General features: G+C 44.4%; 1 protein-coding gene across 3 annotated transcripts in view; it reads left to right on the top strand.

The window, feature by feature from the left end:
- STXBP5 (syntaxin binding protein 5) overlaps positions 1–20,264 on the top strand; it is a 925,152-nt gene that overhangs the window by 536,433 nt on the left and 368,455 nt on the right. For all 3 annotated transcript variants that reach the window (XM_082250146.1, XM_082250147.1, XM_082250148.1), the window contains exons 7-8: positions 2,446–2,529; positions 10,675–10,798. In XM_082250146.1, coding sequence (XP_082106272.1) covers positions 2,446–2,529; positions 10,675–10,798 — 208 coding nt within the window. The remainder of the gene's footprint in view (positions 1–2,445; positions 2,530–10,674; positions 10,799–20,264) is intronic.

Here is a 20,264-nt window from a genome sequence, read left to right on the forward strand (position 1 = left end):
TAATAAAGGGAATTTAAAATATTAGTAAAACATTGTGCAAAACAGAATAGATTGAGTGTGCTTCCAATAGGTACTGTAAAAGATTTGGCGCACACTTAGGTGATTTCAAGAAGTGTAAGGGTGTATTCATACCTGCAAATGTACCTGACTCCGATTAGATGCCAGAACCCCAGCGGGAGTTCCCAATGATTAGCTGCTGGAGGCAGCCCCTTTGAATGCAATGGTAGACTGTCGTCTTCTGCAGCTAATCACAGACACTTGAATGCAGCAATCTCAAACGAATGATCGGCCTTGGACACAGACTGCCTGCCTCCCGCAGCTAATCATGGGAACCCCTGCAGGAGTTTTTGCATCTAATCGGAGTGCGTTTTTTGTTCTATCCAGCTGTATTTACTAGTGAAACTTATGAAATCCAAGCTACGACACCAACATATCAGAAAAAAATAAAGCAAAATTCAAAAACTGAATCACTGCGTTTGAAAAAGGAATCCCCTCCTTGCGCCAGTATTTTGTTAGAGCACATTTTGCTTTAATTACAGCCTTTAGTCTGTTGGGATATGTCTCTACTAATTTTTCACATCTAGACTTATATATTTGCCCACTCTTCTTCTTTGCAGAACTGCTCAAGTTGAGTTAAATTTAATGCTGACCATTTGTGGACTGCAGTATTTAAGTCATTCCACAGATATTTATTGTGTTTTAAGTCTGGGCTCGGACTAAGCCATGCAAGAACATTCACCTTTTTTTCCTTCAACCACTGTGTGGTCATTTTTGCTGTGTGCTTTGGGTTATTATGTTGGAAGGTAAACCACCTTCCCATTGACAACTTTCTGGCAAAGGGCTGCAGATTTCCTTCAAGAATTTGATGGTATTTTGCCCAATCCATTTTTCTGTCTATCCTGACAAGTGCTCGAGTCCTCCTCTGAACACCTAAAACACACCCTGAAGAGTCTAAAGTCACATGGGAAAAGGTGTTATGGTCAGATGAGACTAAAAGTGAATTATTTGGCCTCAACACCATACGATATGTCTGGTGGAAATCCAATACAGCTCACCATTCAAATAACACCATTCCTACAGTAAAGCATGGAGGTGGTAATATCATGATATGGGGGTGTTTCTGTGCAACAGGGACTGGATCACTTTTCAGGATAGAAGAAAAATAGATGGGGCAAAATACTATCAAATTCTTGAGGAAAATCTGCTGCTCTTTGCCAGAAGGTTGGTAATGGGGTGGGTAAAAGGTTTACCTTTCAACATGACAATGACCCAAAGCACACAGCAAAATGACCACACAGTGGTTAAAGGAGAAAAAGGTGAATGTCCTTGCATGGCTTAGCGCCCAGACTAAACCACATTGAAAATCTGTGGATTTGTGGATTTGAAGAGTGCAGTCCACCAACAGCAAAGAGTGGGCAAATATTGCAAAGTCTCAGAGTTGAAAGGGAGTATAGACATATCCCAACAGACTAGGTTAAAGGCTCTAATTTAAGGTGGTTCAACAAAATACTGACATAAGAGGGGGAGGGGGAGGTGTGAACCTTTTTTTCCAACTCTGTGATTCTGTTTTTTATGTATTAATTTTTTTTATCCGCCATTTTGGTGTTGTACCTTTCACTTGGATGTTATAAGTTCTAATAAATACAGCTGAAAACAAGAACTGTCTGCCTGCATTTCTTGATGTGATTATTTCAAAGGTGGCTAATTCTTTTCTATACCCCATGGTATACGTATAGGAACCTTACACCTGCCCCCCCCCCTCCCAAACCTCCCATAAGCCACAGTCCACTACACACCCTTGCACACCTCCTACTGCTTACCTCTGCACCCACCACTGTTAACCTCTGCACCCTTTGTACAACACTTGCACATCTTGTCCCCCTCACACCTCTGTACCCCCTGCACATCATGTCCCTCTCACACCTCTGTACTCCCCACCCATAATGTCCATCTCGCACCTCTGTACCCCCTGCACATCTTGAACCTCTGTACCCCCTGCACATCTTGAACCTCTGTACCCCCTGCACATCTTGAACCTCTGTACCCCCTGCACATCTTGAACCTCTGTACCCCCTGCACATCTTGAACCTCTGTACCCCCTGCACATCTTGAACCTCTGTACCCCCTGCACATCTTGAACCTCTGTACCCCTGCACATCTTGAACCTCTGTACCCCCTGCACATCTTGAACCTCTGTACCCCCTGCACATATTGTCCACCCCTCACCTCTGCACTACCTGCACATCTCTATAAACCCTCACCTCTGCATCCACATTTTGTGCACTGTTTTTCTCTGTACCCCTTGCACACCTTGCCCACTGCACCCCTTGCACCTAAGAAAAAAAAAAAAAAAAAAAAAACTTTGAAATACAATATGCAAGCCCATTTTTTTCCATGCACTGTGTATACCTTTGTTTTAATTTAACATTTTTTTTTGTGTTTCAGCTACTAATTGGTTATGAGTCAGGCACGGTCGTGTTATGGGACCTCAAGTCAAAAAAGGCAGACTATAGATACACATATGATGAGGTATGTAAAAGCAATATTTTATTGAACAAAAGAGAACATGCTACCAACTGCAGAAAGCAGAGGTGTCCTATGCAGTTAGTATTTTTAATGGCAAGCCGTGTTAACTAACTTTTCTGTCCAGCTGCAGATTTTATTACCTTTTAATCAAGTCTATCCAGCTGCAGATTTTATTACCTTTTAATCAAGCAATCTTTTGTTTGTGCTTTGTTCAAAATTGCAGACCTAACTACCTATACAGTAAAACCTTGGTTTGAGAGTAACTTGGTTTGAGAGCGCTTTGCAAGACAAGCAAATTTTTTAAATACATTTTGACTTGATATACAAGCGATGTCTTGATATACAAGTTACGTCATGTATAAAAAAAAGAAGAGAGAAGCCTCTAAAGTGTAGCAATATGGTTACATTTAATGAAGGTTCAATATTTAGCAACTCACATGGTTGATGATTAAAACAGGCACATCTAAATATGCAGGCATCTGGGGTAAAGCTGTCCACATAGACCATCCTCTACACAGCCATCTTCATCATCCCTTCCCCGCTGCCCTCCACGAGTGATTCAAAGCCTCACTTTCAGATCACTCTACTGCAGGCTATTCTTACCGGCCTGGATTGCAGACTGACAGTGGTGAGAGTCGGTGGTTCAGAAGATGGTCTATGTGGACAGCTTTACCCCGGATGCCTGCGTACTTAGGTGTGCCTATTTTAATCATCAACCATGTGAGTTGCTAAATGTTGAACCTTCATTAAATGTAACCATATTGCTACACTTAGAGGCGCCTCTCATCTTTCTAATATTCTGTAGCTCTGCTAGATTTTGCTTCTAATCCCCTTGGGAAGGCTGCATATTGTGGATGGACATTTTATGGTTACACAACCTATCACGTTGCTATAATCTTTGTATATAGACTATAAACTGAAGGACTTGTGGAACGAATCATCTGAGTTTCCATTATTTCTTATGGGGAAATTTGCTTTGATATAAGAGTGCTTTGGATTACAAGCATGTTTCCAGAACGAATTTTGCTCGCAATCCAAGGTTTTACTGTATTCGGTGGTAGATAATTGCAAAAGGGAAGAGACATTTGAAAAACGTCAAAGTAGGTGTATAGAAGGGACTGTTGTAAGAGGCAACTTATGATATTTGTAGCTATATATACAGTGGGAAAAAAATTTTTGGACCCCCTGCAGATTTTGCCCACTGACAAAGAAACGAAGGGTCTATAATTGTTGTCATGGGTGTATTTTAAATTATTGAGACCATTTCAACCAAAAATCCAGAAACAAACGCATGATACCAATGTTATAAATGGAGTAGCAGTTCGGTGAGTAGGTATTTGATCCCCTACTAACCAACAATATTTCTGGCTCCCACAGACTGGCTATAATATGTGCTCATGTGATACGCAGATTAGTCCTTCAATTTAAGAATGTGCTCCTAATGACAAGTCGTTATGTGTACAAAAGACACCTGTCCACAGAATCTTTCATTCAAACTTCACTATTTTAGCAAGACCAAAGAGCTGTCAAAGGACATCAGGGACAAGATTATAGACCTGCACAAACCTTAAATGGGCTAGTGAGGTGGAGATAGCTGTTGGAGCGATTTGAAAATGAAAGAAATACAAAATAACCATCAATCGCCCTCAGTCTGGAGCTCCTTGCAAGATTTTTCCCCATGGGGTAAGGATGATCATGTGAAAAGTGAGGGATCAGCCCAGGGCTACATGGGAGGAGCTTGTGAATGATCTCAAGGCAGTTGGGGCCACAGTCACCACAAATGGAAAAAACATTTTTTGGAAAGCATTCTAATCCTATGTGCTTTCCAAAAAAAAAAAAAAAAGTTTTGCCTTTAATTATACTTTAATATTCATGCTTTGGGGGGGGGAGTCTTCCTCTGCTAGTGCCTGCAGTCAGCATGAATATCTCTTATTTTGTGAAGCCATACATGGCATTTTGGAAGCATGGGCTAGGAATATAAGAATAGGGGGTAGAGGGGAAGGTATTCAGTACTGAGCAGTTTTAGAGCTACTTGATATTCAAACCTTGAACAGGTCTATTTCAGGGGCTGTAGGGGCAGAGTGGGATGGCAGAGGTTGTGGTAAATGTAAATAGGGACTGCTTATGGAATCCTTTAGCTAACAAACCTGTTACTGTAAATACAACAAAATTAACCATGCTATGGAAATGAGAGGAGAAGACAAAAAAAATAGATATATAGAGATAGATCTAGATCACATGTAGCTGCTGTTGTAACGTGTCACAAAAAAAACCTAAAATATAAACTTACACAGAAAATGAGTAACAGTGCTGCCTTATTACCTTTTATGAACATCCATATGTGAATTAATTTATCACACTCCCAAAAGAGAGTCCCATAAGATCAACAATAAAAAGTGAATGTCCACAGTGTCGGTGCTCAGTGCAATTCCTAGTAACATGAGCAGTATTCGCAATAGTGTGCTCCTGGATGGGATGACTCCAGAGAAGACCTTGGTCTCCTAAGAATTCCACACCATGTTTACCGGATGATTTTGACTCCTTAAGTAGAGTTCCAAACTAATCCAGGCTCTCCTATTGCTAGCCGGTTACTGTGTCTAGTCCAGTGAAAACACAGATTTACTTTAATATTGTGCTTTCCAAATTTTACAGATACATTCACGATTGGGAAAAGAGCATTGGCTATTCCCTTTATCCTCCTGTTTTACAGTAGAGGTGTCTTTTGCAAAATGATTGGGATTAGTACAAATAAACCTTTGTATTTGATGCGACAGCATGGCTGCATTTTGAAGTAAAAGGTTTATACAATTTATCACACAAGTGAACAACTTAAAATTGGGCAAAAAAAAACCCCCTTTAAATGCCCATTTTAAAAATGTCCAAGCAGTTCCAATTGCTGGCAAAATTTTATTGTGCTGCTTTAAAATCTCTATTGTGGAGCGGCATGCTCTAGAAATCTTAGCTATCATGAAGAATATTCAGTCTTAACACAGAATACTTAATGCTTAGAAGATAACCCCTTTAAGCAGAAAATGCCAATTGGGGGATTAACATCTGGCAGCTAATACTCCTTCTGTTAACGAACAGCACTGAAAGGTCATGTGAGGAGACTGAATGTACATCTGTCATTAGCCCACTCCCCACTGACTAACTTTTCCTAAATTTTTATTTTTTTTATAGCGTCCATCTGAAAGCATTACTACAAATTCCACAGATGGTTTAATCCCAATTGGTTTACTAGCTGCTACTAATAATATAAAATAAATGTCTGGATTACAAAATATTTAAACTTTGCAGTTTTATGTTATGAATTTAATATGGAAGTAGAACATGCTTCCTTGGCAGTGGAATGTGTGACTCTTCATGCATTTTAACTGTAAATACAGTGCTATCTATTTTTGCCATTCTCCGCAAGTAATGTTTGCTGTCCATTATTCTCTATACAAAAAAGTTTTCTATAATATGATCATCATACCATAGGTTATCAGAAATTCAGAAATGAGTGTTAACAGATGAAAAAGATTGATGATGTTATGTAATGCAATATTTGAATACAATATTTTTACACACACTTGTTTTTGCCGGCAGTTGGACAAGTTGGGTACATTTTAATAGATTTCACAACTCTTTATGTGACATTTTTTCACCAGTGAAGCACAGCAACTTCTAACTGCGTTTTGTTGTAAATTGAAGTTGATTTTTTTTTTTTTTTTCAATCGTTCCACAATTCTGTTAAATATAACAGGGACCACAATCTTACTGGTACTGCTTTATGATCAAATTTCTGATTAAAAAATGTTTTTGAAGTCTGAATTCCATGTCCCTGCCACAATTTCAGGTTTTTCAGGTGGTTCTGGAGATTAAATCTAGTATTTAGAACTCCTTGAAGCTGTTGTTTTTTAAATTTCAAAGTTCCTAAAAATCCCTTTTTAAAGGGTAGACATTTTTTCAGTCATTATGCCTGGTAATTTTGAGCGGTAACACAAGATTATTCTGTTAAATATATTAAATTACAGATTTCCCTAGTACCAATGCCACTTATTACTGGTGGCCACCATCATCTTACCGGAGCTTTTAAGATAAAATCTCATTAATGTACCTGAAAAATAATAGATTTTCATAGCTACCAAAATTTCCAGGGTCACTTTACTGCTGCTGCCCTGTAGCTAATACACTACCACAATACCGTCTTAGCTGTGGGCCACAATCAGTTTCTGGAATTCAGAGTGTGGCAATTTACCAGTGTAATTTCATAAAGTGTATGAAAAGTTTATCAAGCTCACATGGCTTAGGCTGGTCTACACAGAGCAAATTCCTTTCCTGCAATGAAACAATTTAGCTTGATTCCCCCATCAACACAGTGTTGATGCAGGAATCCTTCCTGCCGGGTCATTGTCTTCTCCCAGGGGGGCAAAGCCATCAAGTCTGAATCTGGAACAAAAAACACAATTGTTTCTCCCCCATGCACCTTGTATTAGTAAAGACACAGTGGTTGGGTGGGAAAAGAAAACAAATTTAGGTGGTTGTGAAGGTAGTTTTTTTTTTTTCCCTTATTGCATTCTCTGCAATAAGGTAAAAATCCTTGAATTATAGTTTGCCCCGCAATCCAAAACACCAACCTAAGCCTAATCTCGATCCAGCATTGTGCATACCCGCAGCGGTTCTTCTCCCTTCTGTGTTCTGATCAGCAGGGGATCAGTGGAGCCCACCTCTTGTGAAAAAGGCTTAAACAGATTATCACATATATACAGTACATCTGCCCACCAATAGACATATGAGGTGTGTCTAAAAAGATATTTCAAAACACTTCTTGACCCTTCTGTGCCCCAGGTGGTCCCTGCCTTCTATGGACCCTCTGACAGTTATACTGCGTGGTGTACGTGGTTCAGGGGAGAGACTAGACCCTAAGTCCCTGCTATATCACTACATTCGGATCTGGGAGGTTGTGCTGGACAGATGGAACTGCCCAGATACATGACTTCACCCCCTTGTGGCATAACATGGTTCTCAGGGAGTTCTGCTCACTCCCTGACTCTTCGCTGTGGAGCGATAAAGGTATCTCCTTGTTGCACCATATACTGACGACGGGCGGACTTGAGGGAACAATCTCGCTTCCCAATCACATGTTCTATAGATATTTGCAGGTTGGACATGCATCTCGCTCCCAATTTGACAATAGCCTGCCCAGACCCGAGCCTGTCCCAGTTTTGGACATCATTAAGAGTACTGAGCCCAAGCATCTGATCTCCCTATTTCACTCAGAGCTCCACATACCCTCCTCTACCGAGATAGCCTATGCTTTTATGGCTCACTGGGAGCAGGATGTTGGATGAGGAGCCACCCACAAACCTTTGGCATGTGGCTATGAGAGGTTAATAATGTTATCCCATTTCATAGACTGCTATACAAGCATAGGGGTTGCCCCCTTAAGTTTGACAAGATCTGGGATAGATGGGTGCAATGTCCGGACACCTGTTTGTAGGAATGTTACTGTGATCTGCAATGACCCATTCCCTTGTATGGCCACTGATCCACTAAGGTATTTGTTTTGTTGCTTACCCAAGCACCTTGTTGACTTTTGTATTGTTGAGCATTTTCTGTACTTGCACAGTTCTTTTAATTTTTTTTTTTTTTTGTATTGTGCTGAAACCTTAATAAATATCACTGTTTAAGAAAAAAAAAAAAGATATTTCAATGGCAACATGGGCCAGGTGCACGCACATGCACAAGGCTTTCCAGAGATTTGTTGAAGTGCACCTGAACGTGGAGTACACTTGACCATCAGGGTAAACCCGCTGCAGGCATTTGCATGTAGCTAGTGCGAGGTAGGGGAGCAACAAGTGAACATAAAGTTTTGCTATAAACTGGGGAAACCGGCGATGGAGACACATGAAATGTTGGTGCAAGTGTATGGGACGGAGGCTGTGAGCAGATAATGTGTTTACAACTGGTTCAAACCTTCTTGCAAAGGGAAGGATATTACAGAGGATAAGCCATGTTCGGAGTTGACCATCGACTCCGAAGCAATGAATAAGCACAAGGTGTGAAACGCGTCTGCTGTCCAGTTTGTCTTGTGTTCCTGTCTGATGTTGTACCTTTGATTTGAAGAATAAAACTCAAGTTTCCAAGTTCCTGGGTCTGGAAGTGCCACTTTCTTTTCTACTTACATGGACTTCTCAGGTTGCGGACCTTAGTGAGCACCCATTCCTGCAGGACTGCCACAGTTGCTCGGAATCCATCCGGCTCAGCTGGCTGCTTTCAGAGCGGTGATTTTGTTTCTTTTTGGTTTCCGGAGTCGGCCATCGACCAGCAGGACCCCAAACGTAATCAAGATAGTGCGAGACATGCTGGTACGAGATCGGCAACTGACTCTACAATTTATGGTGGAGGAACTGGGCATTAGCAATGACACGTCGCACACCGTCGTCCACGAAGATTGGGGAAAGCGGAAGATCTGTTTCAAGTTTGTGCCGCACAAGGTGACAGACAAACTGCAAGCAAAATGGATGGAAACCTTTGGAGATTTCATCACCATGTTTGACCAGGATCCATCCTTTCTGCGTACCATCGTCACTGGATGAGACTTGGTGCTACCAGTTCGACCCTGAATCCAAATGGCAATCGATGGAATGGTGTTCAGTCTTTCCCGCAACCCAAAATGAGTCACCTGCAAAAGTCCAAAGTCAAGACAATGTTGATCACCTTCTTCGAAAACCATGGCATCATCCATAAGGAATTCAAACCATTAATGCTGCATTCTACTAGGAAGTTTTGAAACGGTTGCTACGGCACATCTGTTGTGTTCGGCTAGAGTGTGACTGGACAGTGGATGTTGCTACATAACTCACCTGCGCACTGTGCGATCTGTGTGCATCAATTCTTGACTCACGCAGTGTACCTGTTCTTGATCATTCACAGTACTCCCCTGATATGGTGCCTGTGGACTTTTCTGTTCCCCCCACCTAAAGAGCATTACGCTTTGCGGATATGCCAGCAATCCAAGAATGTGTGACAGTGGTTCTGCGATCTGTTCCAAAAGAGGCCTTTGCAGTTTCCAGAAGCTTTACAAATATTGCCAAAAGTGTGGTGTGAAGGATGGCGATTGTTTTAAAGGCCAATAAAGGTAATTTGTGTGTTCTGTTTTGTTTGTTTTTTTAATACCATTCACCAAATCTTTTAGACACACCTCGTGCATAGTTTTTAAAGACTAAACCACAGACTGATCCAGACTGAACACCAGTGTGAAAGGGGCCAAACATGTTTTTCATTTAAAAAAAAAAAAAAAAAAAAAGGCAAATGACTTCTTTGAGTGTTACTAAACCCACAACTGTAAAATCAGTCTATATATGCAGTGAAGCATGCTTGTTATACTCTCAGCGGAACCTAAGAGGTTAATCCTCAGTATTGTGTAAAAAGGCTGTTTGATCCTGTCTTCTCTGATCCTCTCCTCCTTCCACTGTCTCCACTATACCTCCTAATATTTACAGAGCCAGGGAACAAGCTGCACATGCTCAGTTTGGTGTGTATTGCTAGAGAGATTTTTTTTTTTTTCCTTGGGCTAGTGCATTTGATCAGCACAGGACCAAAAAGCATTGCCCAGACAGATGGTCAGGGGTCCTGCATTCTCACAGGACAATCGTGGGAGAATAAACTCTTCCTACAAGTTTTTTAACCAGACACTGATAGAAGTCACAAGACTGCTATATACTGCTGTTGAGAAAAGGTATTTTAGCAGTTTAGATTTACAAAAAGAATTGTATTTCCATGTTCTGTGTACTGTGGGAGACCATATATACTGAATTCAGGCTCCTGTGTTTAGTAACACTTTAAGAATAGATAAGGTAATCTGTGCATTAGTAAGCCTCTCAATAACAAAAATTCAGGTGTTAAGTTAATTGGCTCTACTATTTAGTAATATAGAAATGTTTGTTTTATATGTTAGAAATGTAATCTTCTCAAATGGAAGGATGTTGATGCACATGTTTTTCTGATAAACCTAAAATATAATAATGCTAAAAAAGCCAGTTTTACTATGTCAAGCCATATGAGGAAGCTTATGTTTAACTCTGAGATATTACTGTCTTGTTTAATGCTTATGTAAGATATTGGTACACTCCTCATCATTTCTTTTTAATAACCCTTGAATAGGCAATCCATTCTGTTGCTTGGCACCATGAAGGAAAGCAGTTCATCTGTAGTCATTCAGATGGCACCTTGACAATATGGAATGTACGATCTCCTGCCAAGCCTATACAGACAATTGTACCACATGGTAAGAGGTGCTTTTGTGTTGAATCTTTGGGACGTGTCTTCTGCTGTTCTGTGAAAATGTTGTGTTTTTAAAGGTTTTCTTTTTTAAGTGGATTATTTGGTAACTTCAATTCTGCTTGAATGAATAACTTGAAATATTTCAATATGTCACAATATACAGCAAGAGTATAATTTTTTTAAACATCCTACATTAAAAGGCAATCCCTGTGTTCCACTTGGTGGTTCTAAACCTCAAACATAAAATATAAACAAAGCCTATCCCTCTATAGTGTGTACTTGTCTCAATCTAAAGCACAAAGTGTAATTTCTCTCTGCTGCCTCCTGGATAGATCTGACACCTAACTGACACTTTTGAGGGGACCAGTGACATTACTACAGTAATTGGTGCTAAAAATATGCACCGTTACTGTACTAATGACACTAGCAGGGAAGGGATTAACACCAGGGACGATCAAAGGGTTAAGTGTGCTTCTAGTGAGTACCTTATAATTGGTGTGAGGGATGGACTCACTTGATGAACAGAGACCTGTGTTCCTAAATAGTAGGAACACCGGATCCCTGTGTTCATCTCTGGCAGACCACCGTTCTGTCTCCATGGGGAGCGATCGTGGGTGGCTGGCAGACATCGTGTACTCCGGACCCGCTGATTGGCTCCCCCTCTGGCCAATCGGTGTGTATGTTTGCCCCCACTATCTATTGCACGAAACGGCGTACAGGTACGTTGTTTTGCGTAATAGTCGAGCTGCCGCAGTACAACTATGGCGGCTGGTCGGCAAGTGGTTATTCTCTGTGGATATTCAGAGGTCAGTCACTACACTGGGTATATGGAAAGGTTTACAACCACTTTAAGTGACTTGCCAGGCTAAGAGGATGTCATCCTTGTGCAAGAGGCAGGTTGCACCTTTTCCACTGTAGGCACTGAAACATAACTGTAGCAAGTTACAAGATAAGAGGATGCAGCAGGTGAACTTGGTCTTTTACCTAAAATGCTGAGGGTTTAATGCTAATAAAGTACCCATATATCTTTAGACCATCTTTAATCCCCATACATTGTATAACCTGGTCTCAATTTATAGTTAGGGGCAAATTGTAAGTGACCTCTTCTTTTTCCTGAGCTTGATGTAAGGATTTTGTGGTTTTTAATTGAAGCAATATTAGGATGAAGGCATATGTTTTCATGTTATGTGGTTGTTGACTTATTCAATATTTGCCTGCTGGATTTAAGGGTATCCTATCAGTGGGTCAGGTGTTATGAGCAAGTTTAAAGCTCATCATTTCAAAGTCCTAAACACTAGATCTTTACATTAAAATGGTTCTACAAAGCCAAAGTTTTTTTTGTTTTTTTTATTTACCCCAATGCATTCTCTGCATTAGGGTAAAAAAAACCTTCCAATTTCAGTTTCCCCCACTCACCTCTCTAAACTGTCACCTGAGCCCTCTCTTGATTCAATGGTGTGCCCAGCTCTCTTCTCTCCCTCTTCTCACAGGATACAATCCGCAGCGGGAGCCAATTTTTTATTCTTGCCATGTGTCCCACTAGGGAGATTTCCTTTCACTTCATGTCTCGCAGCCAAAACAGGAAATGAGTTGAAATTCCCCCCCAAAGTGAGGAAATCCCTGGTTGTCAACAAGGATCACCAGAACTAGTGTCCCCATTAACCTCCCTGGCAGTCTGATTATGTCAGAATTTTTTATCTCAAAGCAGTACATTGTTTTGCATGGAAATCTGTTTTATATTTTAGACCTGTAATTCTTAAGAATAACCCACTTAAATCTGTCCAAACAAGAGTCTAGTAGACATCCCCAGGTATGATTAAGTTTGAAACACAAAATCATAAATTCTAATATAATACATTTTATTCAAATGTCATCTTTTGGTCATTGGTTCCCACTTTCTGCAACTTGAAAACTTCCGATGCGTAGACAATTGTTGCTCTTTGTATGGTTTTTCTCTTACGTCCTCTGACAGTCGCCGCCCACTCATTCAGTCTTCATCAATGGGTATTGACCTCTTATCCGTAGGAGCAAGCTAGGCATAAGACTTGTTTAAAACAAAGCAATTTACATAGACACACCTATAGGGGCTGTCCCACTGGTCCAATACCCCCCTGCTTTCAGCCATCCCAACTCAGTTTGTCTTCTGCCTAGTTAGAAGTAAGATAGGCTTCCCTGTGCTGGGGCTATGGTCTCAGCCTTTCTTCTGTTTTATGATTTTATTTTCTGCAAATGTTTTTTCTTTGCACTACTAGCTGTTTATTTGTCAGCGTTTAGTTAGTCGGCTCTTCGGAAGACGACGGCGTTTGTGGAGCTGGGAGTCGCACTGGTCGTCCTGGTGCTCCTGGACAGAGGGCCTTATGGAATCCCAGCCCGCCATTGAGCGTTTAGCAGGCTATGCATACGCCCTGGCCTCGCAAACGACCTATCCCTATCCTCAGGGATGAAAGCCCGCAAGGTGGCCACCTCGCTTGGACGTCTCAACCGCGGTTCCGTGCGTTGCTAGCGTCCTGCGTTTTGGCTGACGGCACCCCCACCGCCTGGGGTGGGAGGCTTCCCATAGGTGAGAGGCGCCCACACCATCGGGTATGGTAAGTACATTCTGTGTGGGGCCTCTGTCGGGGGATGGCAGTCTGCTGTGTCTGTGGTATCCCCTCATGTCTGTTCGTTTGGGGCTCACCTCACTCCCGATCTCTGCGGGGGCTCTACCGTGTCTAGGACGCTATGTGGGGGGTTGTGGGGGTCCCTACCCTGTGTGACACTGTTTGTGGTGTGTTTGGGTGCAGACATGTGCGGCGGCCCGCTGCGGAGTAAAAAACCACGGGTCCGCCATTTTAGGTGTGGGCAGCTGCTTGGCTTCACTATGGGCGCTTCTACAGCTATCATTGTAGTGTGCTTTGGCGCCTTCGGGCGCCATCTTGTGTGTGGCACTGTTTTCTTCTGTGCACATGTCGGCGGCCATTTTCCCGGAGCCTCCCATTGCTTTCTATGGGCAACCATTTTTCCTTAGCCTGGGTCCTGTTCAGCCTAATGTGGTGTGACATCACTTCCCTTCTCATGCAGAGGAGATCGTCAGACAAGCGTGGTAACACTCGTGGGGGTCTGTCCTTGCTGTTTTGTGGGGAATATCTCTGGCTACCAGCTTTATTCCTGCCTGCGGGGTCTATCAGTGTAGTCCTTAATAGCGGTGTATTGCGGTGGGATCGCCGTTCGATTTAAAGGGCCAGCACCATAAAAAAAATTTTCTTTATTGAGTCCCAGGACAGAAAAATTTCCCCCAGCTTTGGTGGATGATTCAGGCTCCTCTGAATCTTCTGCACTGACTGCTGAACTTGCGACTTTAGTGTCCAAAGTTGATCTTTTGATGGCTGAACGGGATTCTAGGAAAAGGCCTAGGTTTTCTTACTCTTCTGATTCTGAGTCTGACATGGTTGCCGTAGATAGTGTGCCCCTTGAAGGGTCTCATTCCTCCCAGTCTGAAGGGGAGGCGGAGGAGGGGGATGATTGGGACGGGCAGAGAACGCGCAGCTATGGCTGCGCTGATTACTGCTGTAAAAGATGCACTACATTTGGAGGATGAACCCAATCCTCTGGGTAAGCCGTCCTCCTTTGGTACCCACAGATCCCGTAAGGCGGCGCAGGTGTTTCCTTGCCCCGCTGAGTTTCACGAGACGGTGAATGAACAATGGCGCAATTTGAAGCACAATTTTGTGGTGCCTAAGCGGTTTCAACTCCGTTACCCCTTTGCGTCTCCTACGGATTCACGCTGGTCTGTGGCCCCTAAGGTGGATCATACGGTGTCCAGATTGAACAGGACCACTCTGGTATCCACCGAGGATTCTCCGGTATTTAGGGATCCTACAGATAGGAGGCTGGAATCCCTTGCCCGCCATGCCTATATGGTGGCGGGTTCCATGCTGAAACCTATTTTCGCCTCCGTCATGGTGGCTCAGGCTGTGGCAGATTGGACCAAGGTGCTCAGACGGACCCTCGTGGCTGACTCTGCCCCCCCCTACTACTTTGGAGATGGTGGACCAGATTAGTCAAGCGGTTATGTATCTATGTGATGAGGCCCCTTTAGCAGCGCACCTGTCTGGTGTCGCGGTACTTGACCATCGCTTGATTTGGCTGAAGAGCTGGTCGGCTGACCAGACTTCCAGGAAAACGGTTTCCGACATCCCTTATGCAGGGATTCGTCTTTTTGGGGAATCCCTGGACGAATTGGTTAAAGGAGTCACCCAGGGCAAGAGCACTCTGCTGCCCCCGAATCCGAAGGGTAAGTTCTTCCACGGTAAGCGGGGCCCTTCCTTTAAACCGAACCAGGGGTCCTTTCGCGCTTTTAAAGCACAAGACAAGGGGAAACCCTTCAAGGGCCATGGTGGCCAGAGGAAGCCCTGGGCGGGCAAGCCAAAAGCCGCCCAGGCTGGAACGGCGGCCCAGGCCGCCTCAACCCGAAGGGGCGCCCTCACCCGTTCCAGGGGTGGGGGGACGTCTGCACGGTTTTCTCGAACCTTGGCTGCTCCGGATTCCGGACAGGTGGGTTCAGGAAATCATTCGATCAGGCTACAAGATCGAATTCCTTTCGCGACCAGCGGACAGATTCTTTACCTCAAATCTTCACTTGACCCCAGATTGGTTGCAAGATCTGCATCGGGCAGTTCAGGATCTTCTCGCCCAGGGGGTGATTGTCCTGGTGCCGCATCGGGACAGGTTTCGGGGGTTTTACTCCAATCTGTTCACTGTGCCCAGAAAGGAGGGCAAGGTGCTTCCAATTCTGGACTTGAAAGCTCTGAACCGCTTCGTGCGCGTTCAAAAGTTCCGCATGGAATCATTCCGCTCAGTGGTGGCCTCTCTGTGCCCGGGAGATTTCCTGGCTTCCATCGACCTCAATGATGCGTATTTACACATCACCATATTCGAAGGTCATCAGAGGTACCTCCGATTCGCAATCACGGAGGAACACTATCAGTTTGTGGCGTTACCTTTCGGTCTCGCTTCGGCTCCAAGGGTGTTTACCAAAGTCCTGGCTCCTGTTCTGGGCCTGTTACGGGCACAGGGCATTGCGGTCTTGGGATAGCTGGACGAGTTAAGGTCCTGTTAAGGTCAAGTACCAGTCAGAGCCTGCTGCGCGATCTGTCCACTACGGTTCAGACGCTCCAGGAGTTCGGATGGACCATCAACGTTCAGAAGTCGACTTTGTCGCCTTCGGTTCGTCTCCCCTCTCTGGTGATGGTCCTGGACTCCGCCCAAGCGAAGGTGTTTCTGCCGGAGGACAAGCTCTGGACCCTGCAGGACGAGGTCAGGTCCCTCAGGGACGACGAGTTCTCGTCACTCAGGACCTGTATGCGGTCCCTGGGGTTGATGGTGTCAGCCTTCGAGGCAATACCGTTTGCACAATTTCACACGCGGTCCCTCCAGGCGGCGATACTGGCCAGATGGGACAGGCTACCTCAGTCCTTGGACCTGAGGGTGTCTCTGAGTCACCAAACCAGAGTGGATCTTCTGTGGTGGCTCCAGTCCCCGGCCGTAGCGGAAGGGAAGTCCTTCCGGCCGTTGCTGTGGACGGTGATTACCATGGATGCCAGCCTATCGGGCTGGGGTGGCGTTCTGGGCAACCTGTCTGCCCAGGGCACTTGGTCAGTGGAGGAATCTTCCCTACCGATCAACATCTTGGAATTGAGAGTGATCAGGCTGTGCCTGCTCCATTGGTCGGATCGTCTTCGGGGTCACCCTGTACGGGTGCAGACGGACAATGCCACTGTGGTGGCTTACATCAATCACCAAGGGGGCACCAGGAGTGCCCGGGCGACACAGGAAGTGACCAGAATTCTATCTTGGGCCGAGACATGTCCCAGCGATTTCGGCAGTTCACATTCCGGGTGTGGAGAATTGGCAGGCCGATTATCTGAGCCGCCAGACCCTGGACCAGGGGGAATGGTCCCTGCACCTGGAGGGGTTTCAAATGCTGTGTGCGAGATGGGGATCCCCCCGGATGTGGATCTCTTCACGTCCCGGCTAAACAACAAGGTGGGAAGGTTCATGGCAAGAATGCGCGATCCTCTGGCAGACGCCTCGGATGCGCTGGTGGTGCCTTGGCACTGGTATCATCTGATATATGCCTTTCCCCCAATCCAGTTGTTGTCCAGGTTCCTTCACAGGTTGGTCTCGGAACCGAAGTTGGTGATTCTGGTGGCCCCGGACTGGCCGCGCCGGTCCTGGTACGCAGACATCTTTCAACTGGCCGTCGAGCCTCCATGGCGGCTACCGTTATGAGACGATCTACTGTCTCAGGGAACGATCTTTCATCCTGCTTTACAGTCGCTGGCTTTAACGGCGTGGCTGTTGAATGCCAGGTCCTGAGAGACAGGGGTCTCTCATCCGAGGTCATTCCTACTCTGCTCAAGGCTAGAAAAGCCTTGTCTGGTAAGATCTATTACCGTACCTGGAAGGCTTATTTTGCCTGGTGTGAATCCAGGGGCTTCCCTCCTTGTTCCTACTCGGTGGCGAGGGTGTTAGCCTTCCTACAAACTGGTGTGGACCAGCGCCTAGCGTTGACCACGATTAAGGGCCAGTTATCTGCACTGGCTGTTCTTTTCCAGTGCCCCTTGGCGTCTAACTCTTTGATTCGCACCTTTATTCAAGGTGTGCGTCATTTGGCCCCTCCTCGGAGGGCGCCTCTACCTACTTGGTTCTGTCCGTTTTGCAACATCCTCCCTTTGAAAACATCAGGGAAATTTCTTTGCCTCTGCTGTCAAAAAAGGTTGCTTTTCTAGTGGCGATCACTTCTGCCCGCAGAGTGTCGGAGTTGGCGGCCCTGTCTTGCCGCTCCCCTTACCTGGTGGTTCATTGGGATACGGTGGTCTTGCGACCTAACCAGTCCTTCCTTCCTAAGGTGGTTTCTGATTTTTACCTTAATGAGGACATTGTTTTGCCTTTGCTATGTGCGAATCCTAAACATCCGAAGGAGTTTACTTTACATTCCTTGGATTTTGTCCGGGCGATCAGGGTTTACCTGTCGTCCACTGAATCCTTTCAGAAGTCAGATTCTCTTTTTGTCCTTCCTGAGGGACCTCGGAAGGGTATGGCTGCGTCTGCGGCGACCATTTCAAAATGGATCAGACAGACGATTGTACAGGCCTATTCGCTTAGGGACCGGGCTACGCCCTTCCCTGTCAAGGCACACTCTACCAGAGCAGTGAGTGCGTCATGGGCCTTCTGGCATCAGGCTTCGGTGGTCCAGGTGTGCAAGGCTGCAACTTGGTCGTCAGTGCACACCTTTTCCAAATTTTACAAACTTGATGTTCTGGCATCAGCTGATGCCTCCTTTGGCCGCAAAGTTTTCTGTGTGGCAGTACCTTGAGGCGACCCTGGTTTTGCGGGTCCCTGACTGTTGGGGTTGGTTTCCCCTTGTTTATTTGCTTTCCTGGGTTGTTGCTCCAGTTGAGCTTTTCTGTTACCCAGAGGATTTACCTTTCTGTTCGAGTAAGGTTCCTTTCTCTGACGTGGGTGCTGTGTTGCCTTTATGACGGTTACGTTTCCCACCCCTCATGTCTACACTGCTTTGGGACATCCCATTGGTGAAGACTGAATGAGTGGGCGGCGACTGTCAGAGGATGTAAGAGAAAACTGAATTTTTGTAAAATCTTACCGTAAAATTCCTTTCTCTGAGTCCTCTGACAGTCGCCGCCCCCGCCCCTCTATTGGGGTTCTTTGGACTTTAACTGCTTGCTACCAAACTGAGTTGGGATGGCTGATAGCAGTGGGTATTGGACCAGTGGGACAGCCCCCATAGGTGTGTCTATGTAAATTGCTTTGTTTTTAACAAGTCTTATGCCTATCTTGCTCCTATGGATAAGAGGTCAATACCCATTGGTGAAGACTGAATGAGTGGGCGGTGACTGTCAGAGGACTCAGAGAAAGGAATTTTATGGTAATATTTTACAAAAATTCAGTTCTTTCAATAACCTCATCGGTCAGAAATAATTGTAGGTATGCCAAGGGGTTCATGTGCAGAAATATTCAGAAGTGCTCCAAGGTGATAGGTGACCCCTCTTGGTTCCCCACTCACCACAATGCCAGATTGTTTGCGCCTGAAATGTATATTGCACAAAAGCCTTCTTTCAGGGATCTTTCGGTGTTTTTCATAAATCCTTGGAAATTTGTTAATCTTAATCATCAAGTCTACTTCTCACAATCACCGACTGCCAGGATACTCCGTAATGTTTGCAATTCACTCCTTCCTGCTGCTGCATTCCAAACCTCCTTCTCGTTATTAAAGAAGGCTTTTGTGCAATATACATTTCAGGCGCAAACAATCTGGCATTGTGGTGAGTGGGGAACCAAGAGGGGTCACCTATCACCTTGGAGCACTTCTGAATATTTCTGCACTTGAGCACTTTATTTGGATCACTTCACAAGGACTTTTTTAATCAATTGTATTATCTATTCATTTATTATATCACATTTATTACATTTGTTGTTTTTATGCTAGCGCTGCTTAAATTTGGTTTTTTATATTTTTCCTAAGATTTACTTAGAGTTGAAGCAGCTGCATATTCCTTTTTTAATTCATTTTTATTCACTATTTATACACAATCCATGATTATTTATATACACTTGGTTTTAAGGAAACTATTTATTCACGTTTGTTAGCAAGTTTGATATATTTATTTGATCCACTAGCGCGGGAATTAAGTTTTTTCACATGCCAAGGGGTTGTCATGGTCAACGTCAACTTTCATACCAGGTGCTTCTGTAAATAGGAATCTTGGGGGCGCTGCCTGATCCGTACTGCAGTCAATAGAGCACCAAGCGCGCACATCACTGAGCTCAATCACAGAATCATCCCTGTCGTCACTTTTAGTACCTGATGATGAATTTTCCCATGAATCACTATCGCTCAGTTCTTCAAATAATTCCGATTCATTGTCGCTGTTTTTCAGTTAGTCAAAAAGCGCTTTTGAGCTAAAAGAATGCTTTTTCGACACCATGGATGTTCTCAATTTTCCAGGCACAAAGAACTGCAAAAGTACATGCAGGGCACTGGAAAAGCCTCTTGGTGAAAAGCTGGGGTAAAATGGCTTGATGCAAAGTTGTAATCCTAACGGATTACACTGTATCATGTCATTTGTTTTATTTTTTTAAATTTCCCGCCAGTTCCACCTCCCTTAGTCGCGGCACTCGCAGGAAAGGGAACCGGAAGAAGGTGCTGGCATCGGCTGGATCACACAGTGAGGACAGCGGGAGAATAGCTGGAGGACAGCGGGGGATCGTAGCGGAAGATAAGTGTGATTGGGGGGTAATCCCAAGTGTGGTTCGGGGTTACTGCTTTTGGTACTGTATATTAACCCCCAGCCACACTTGGGAATACCGCCAGAGAGGTTAAGTGCCCGTTCACACCACAAAAATGTCTTCAGATCCTTTTGGGATGCATTTCTGCTTGCACATTATTAAGTTTTTTAAGCATCTCAGTG

The sequence above is a fragment of the Pelophylax lessonae genome, assembly GCF_965119305.1.
Source record: "Pelophylax lessonae genome assembly, chromosome: 3".
Lineage (NCBI taxonomy): Eukaryota > Metazoa > Chordata > Amphibia > Anura > Ranidae > Pelophylax > Pelophylax lessonae.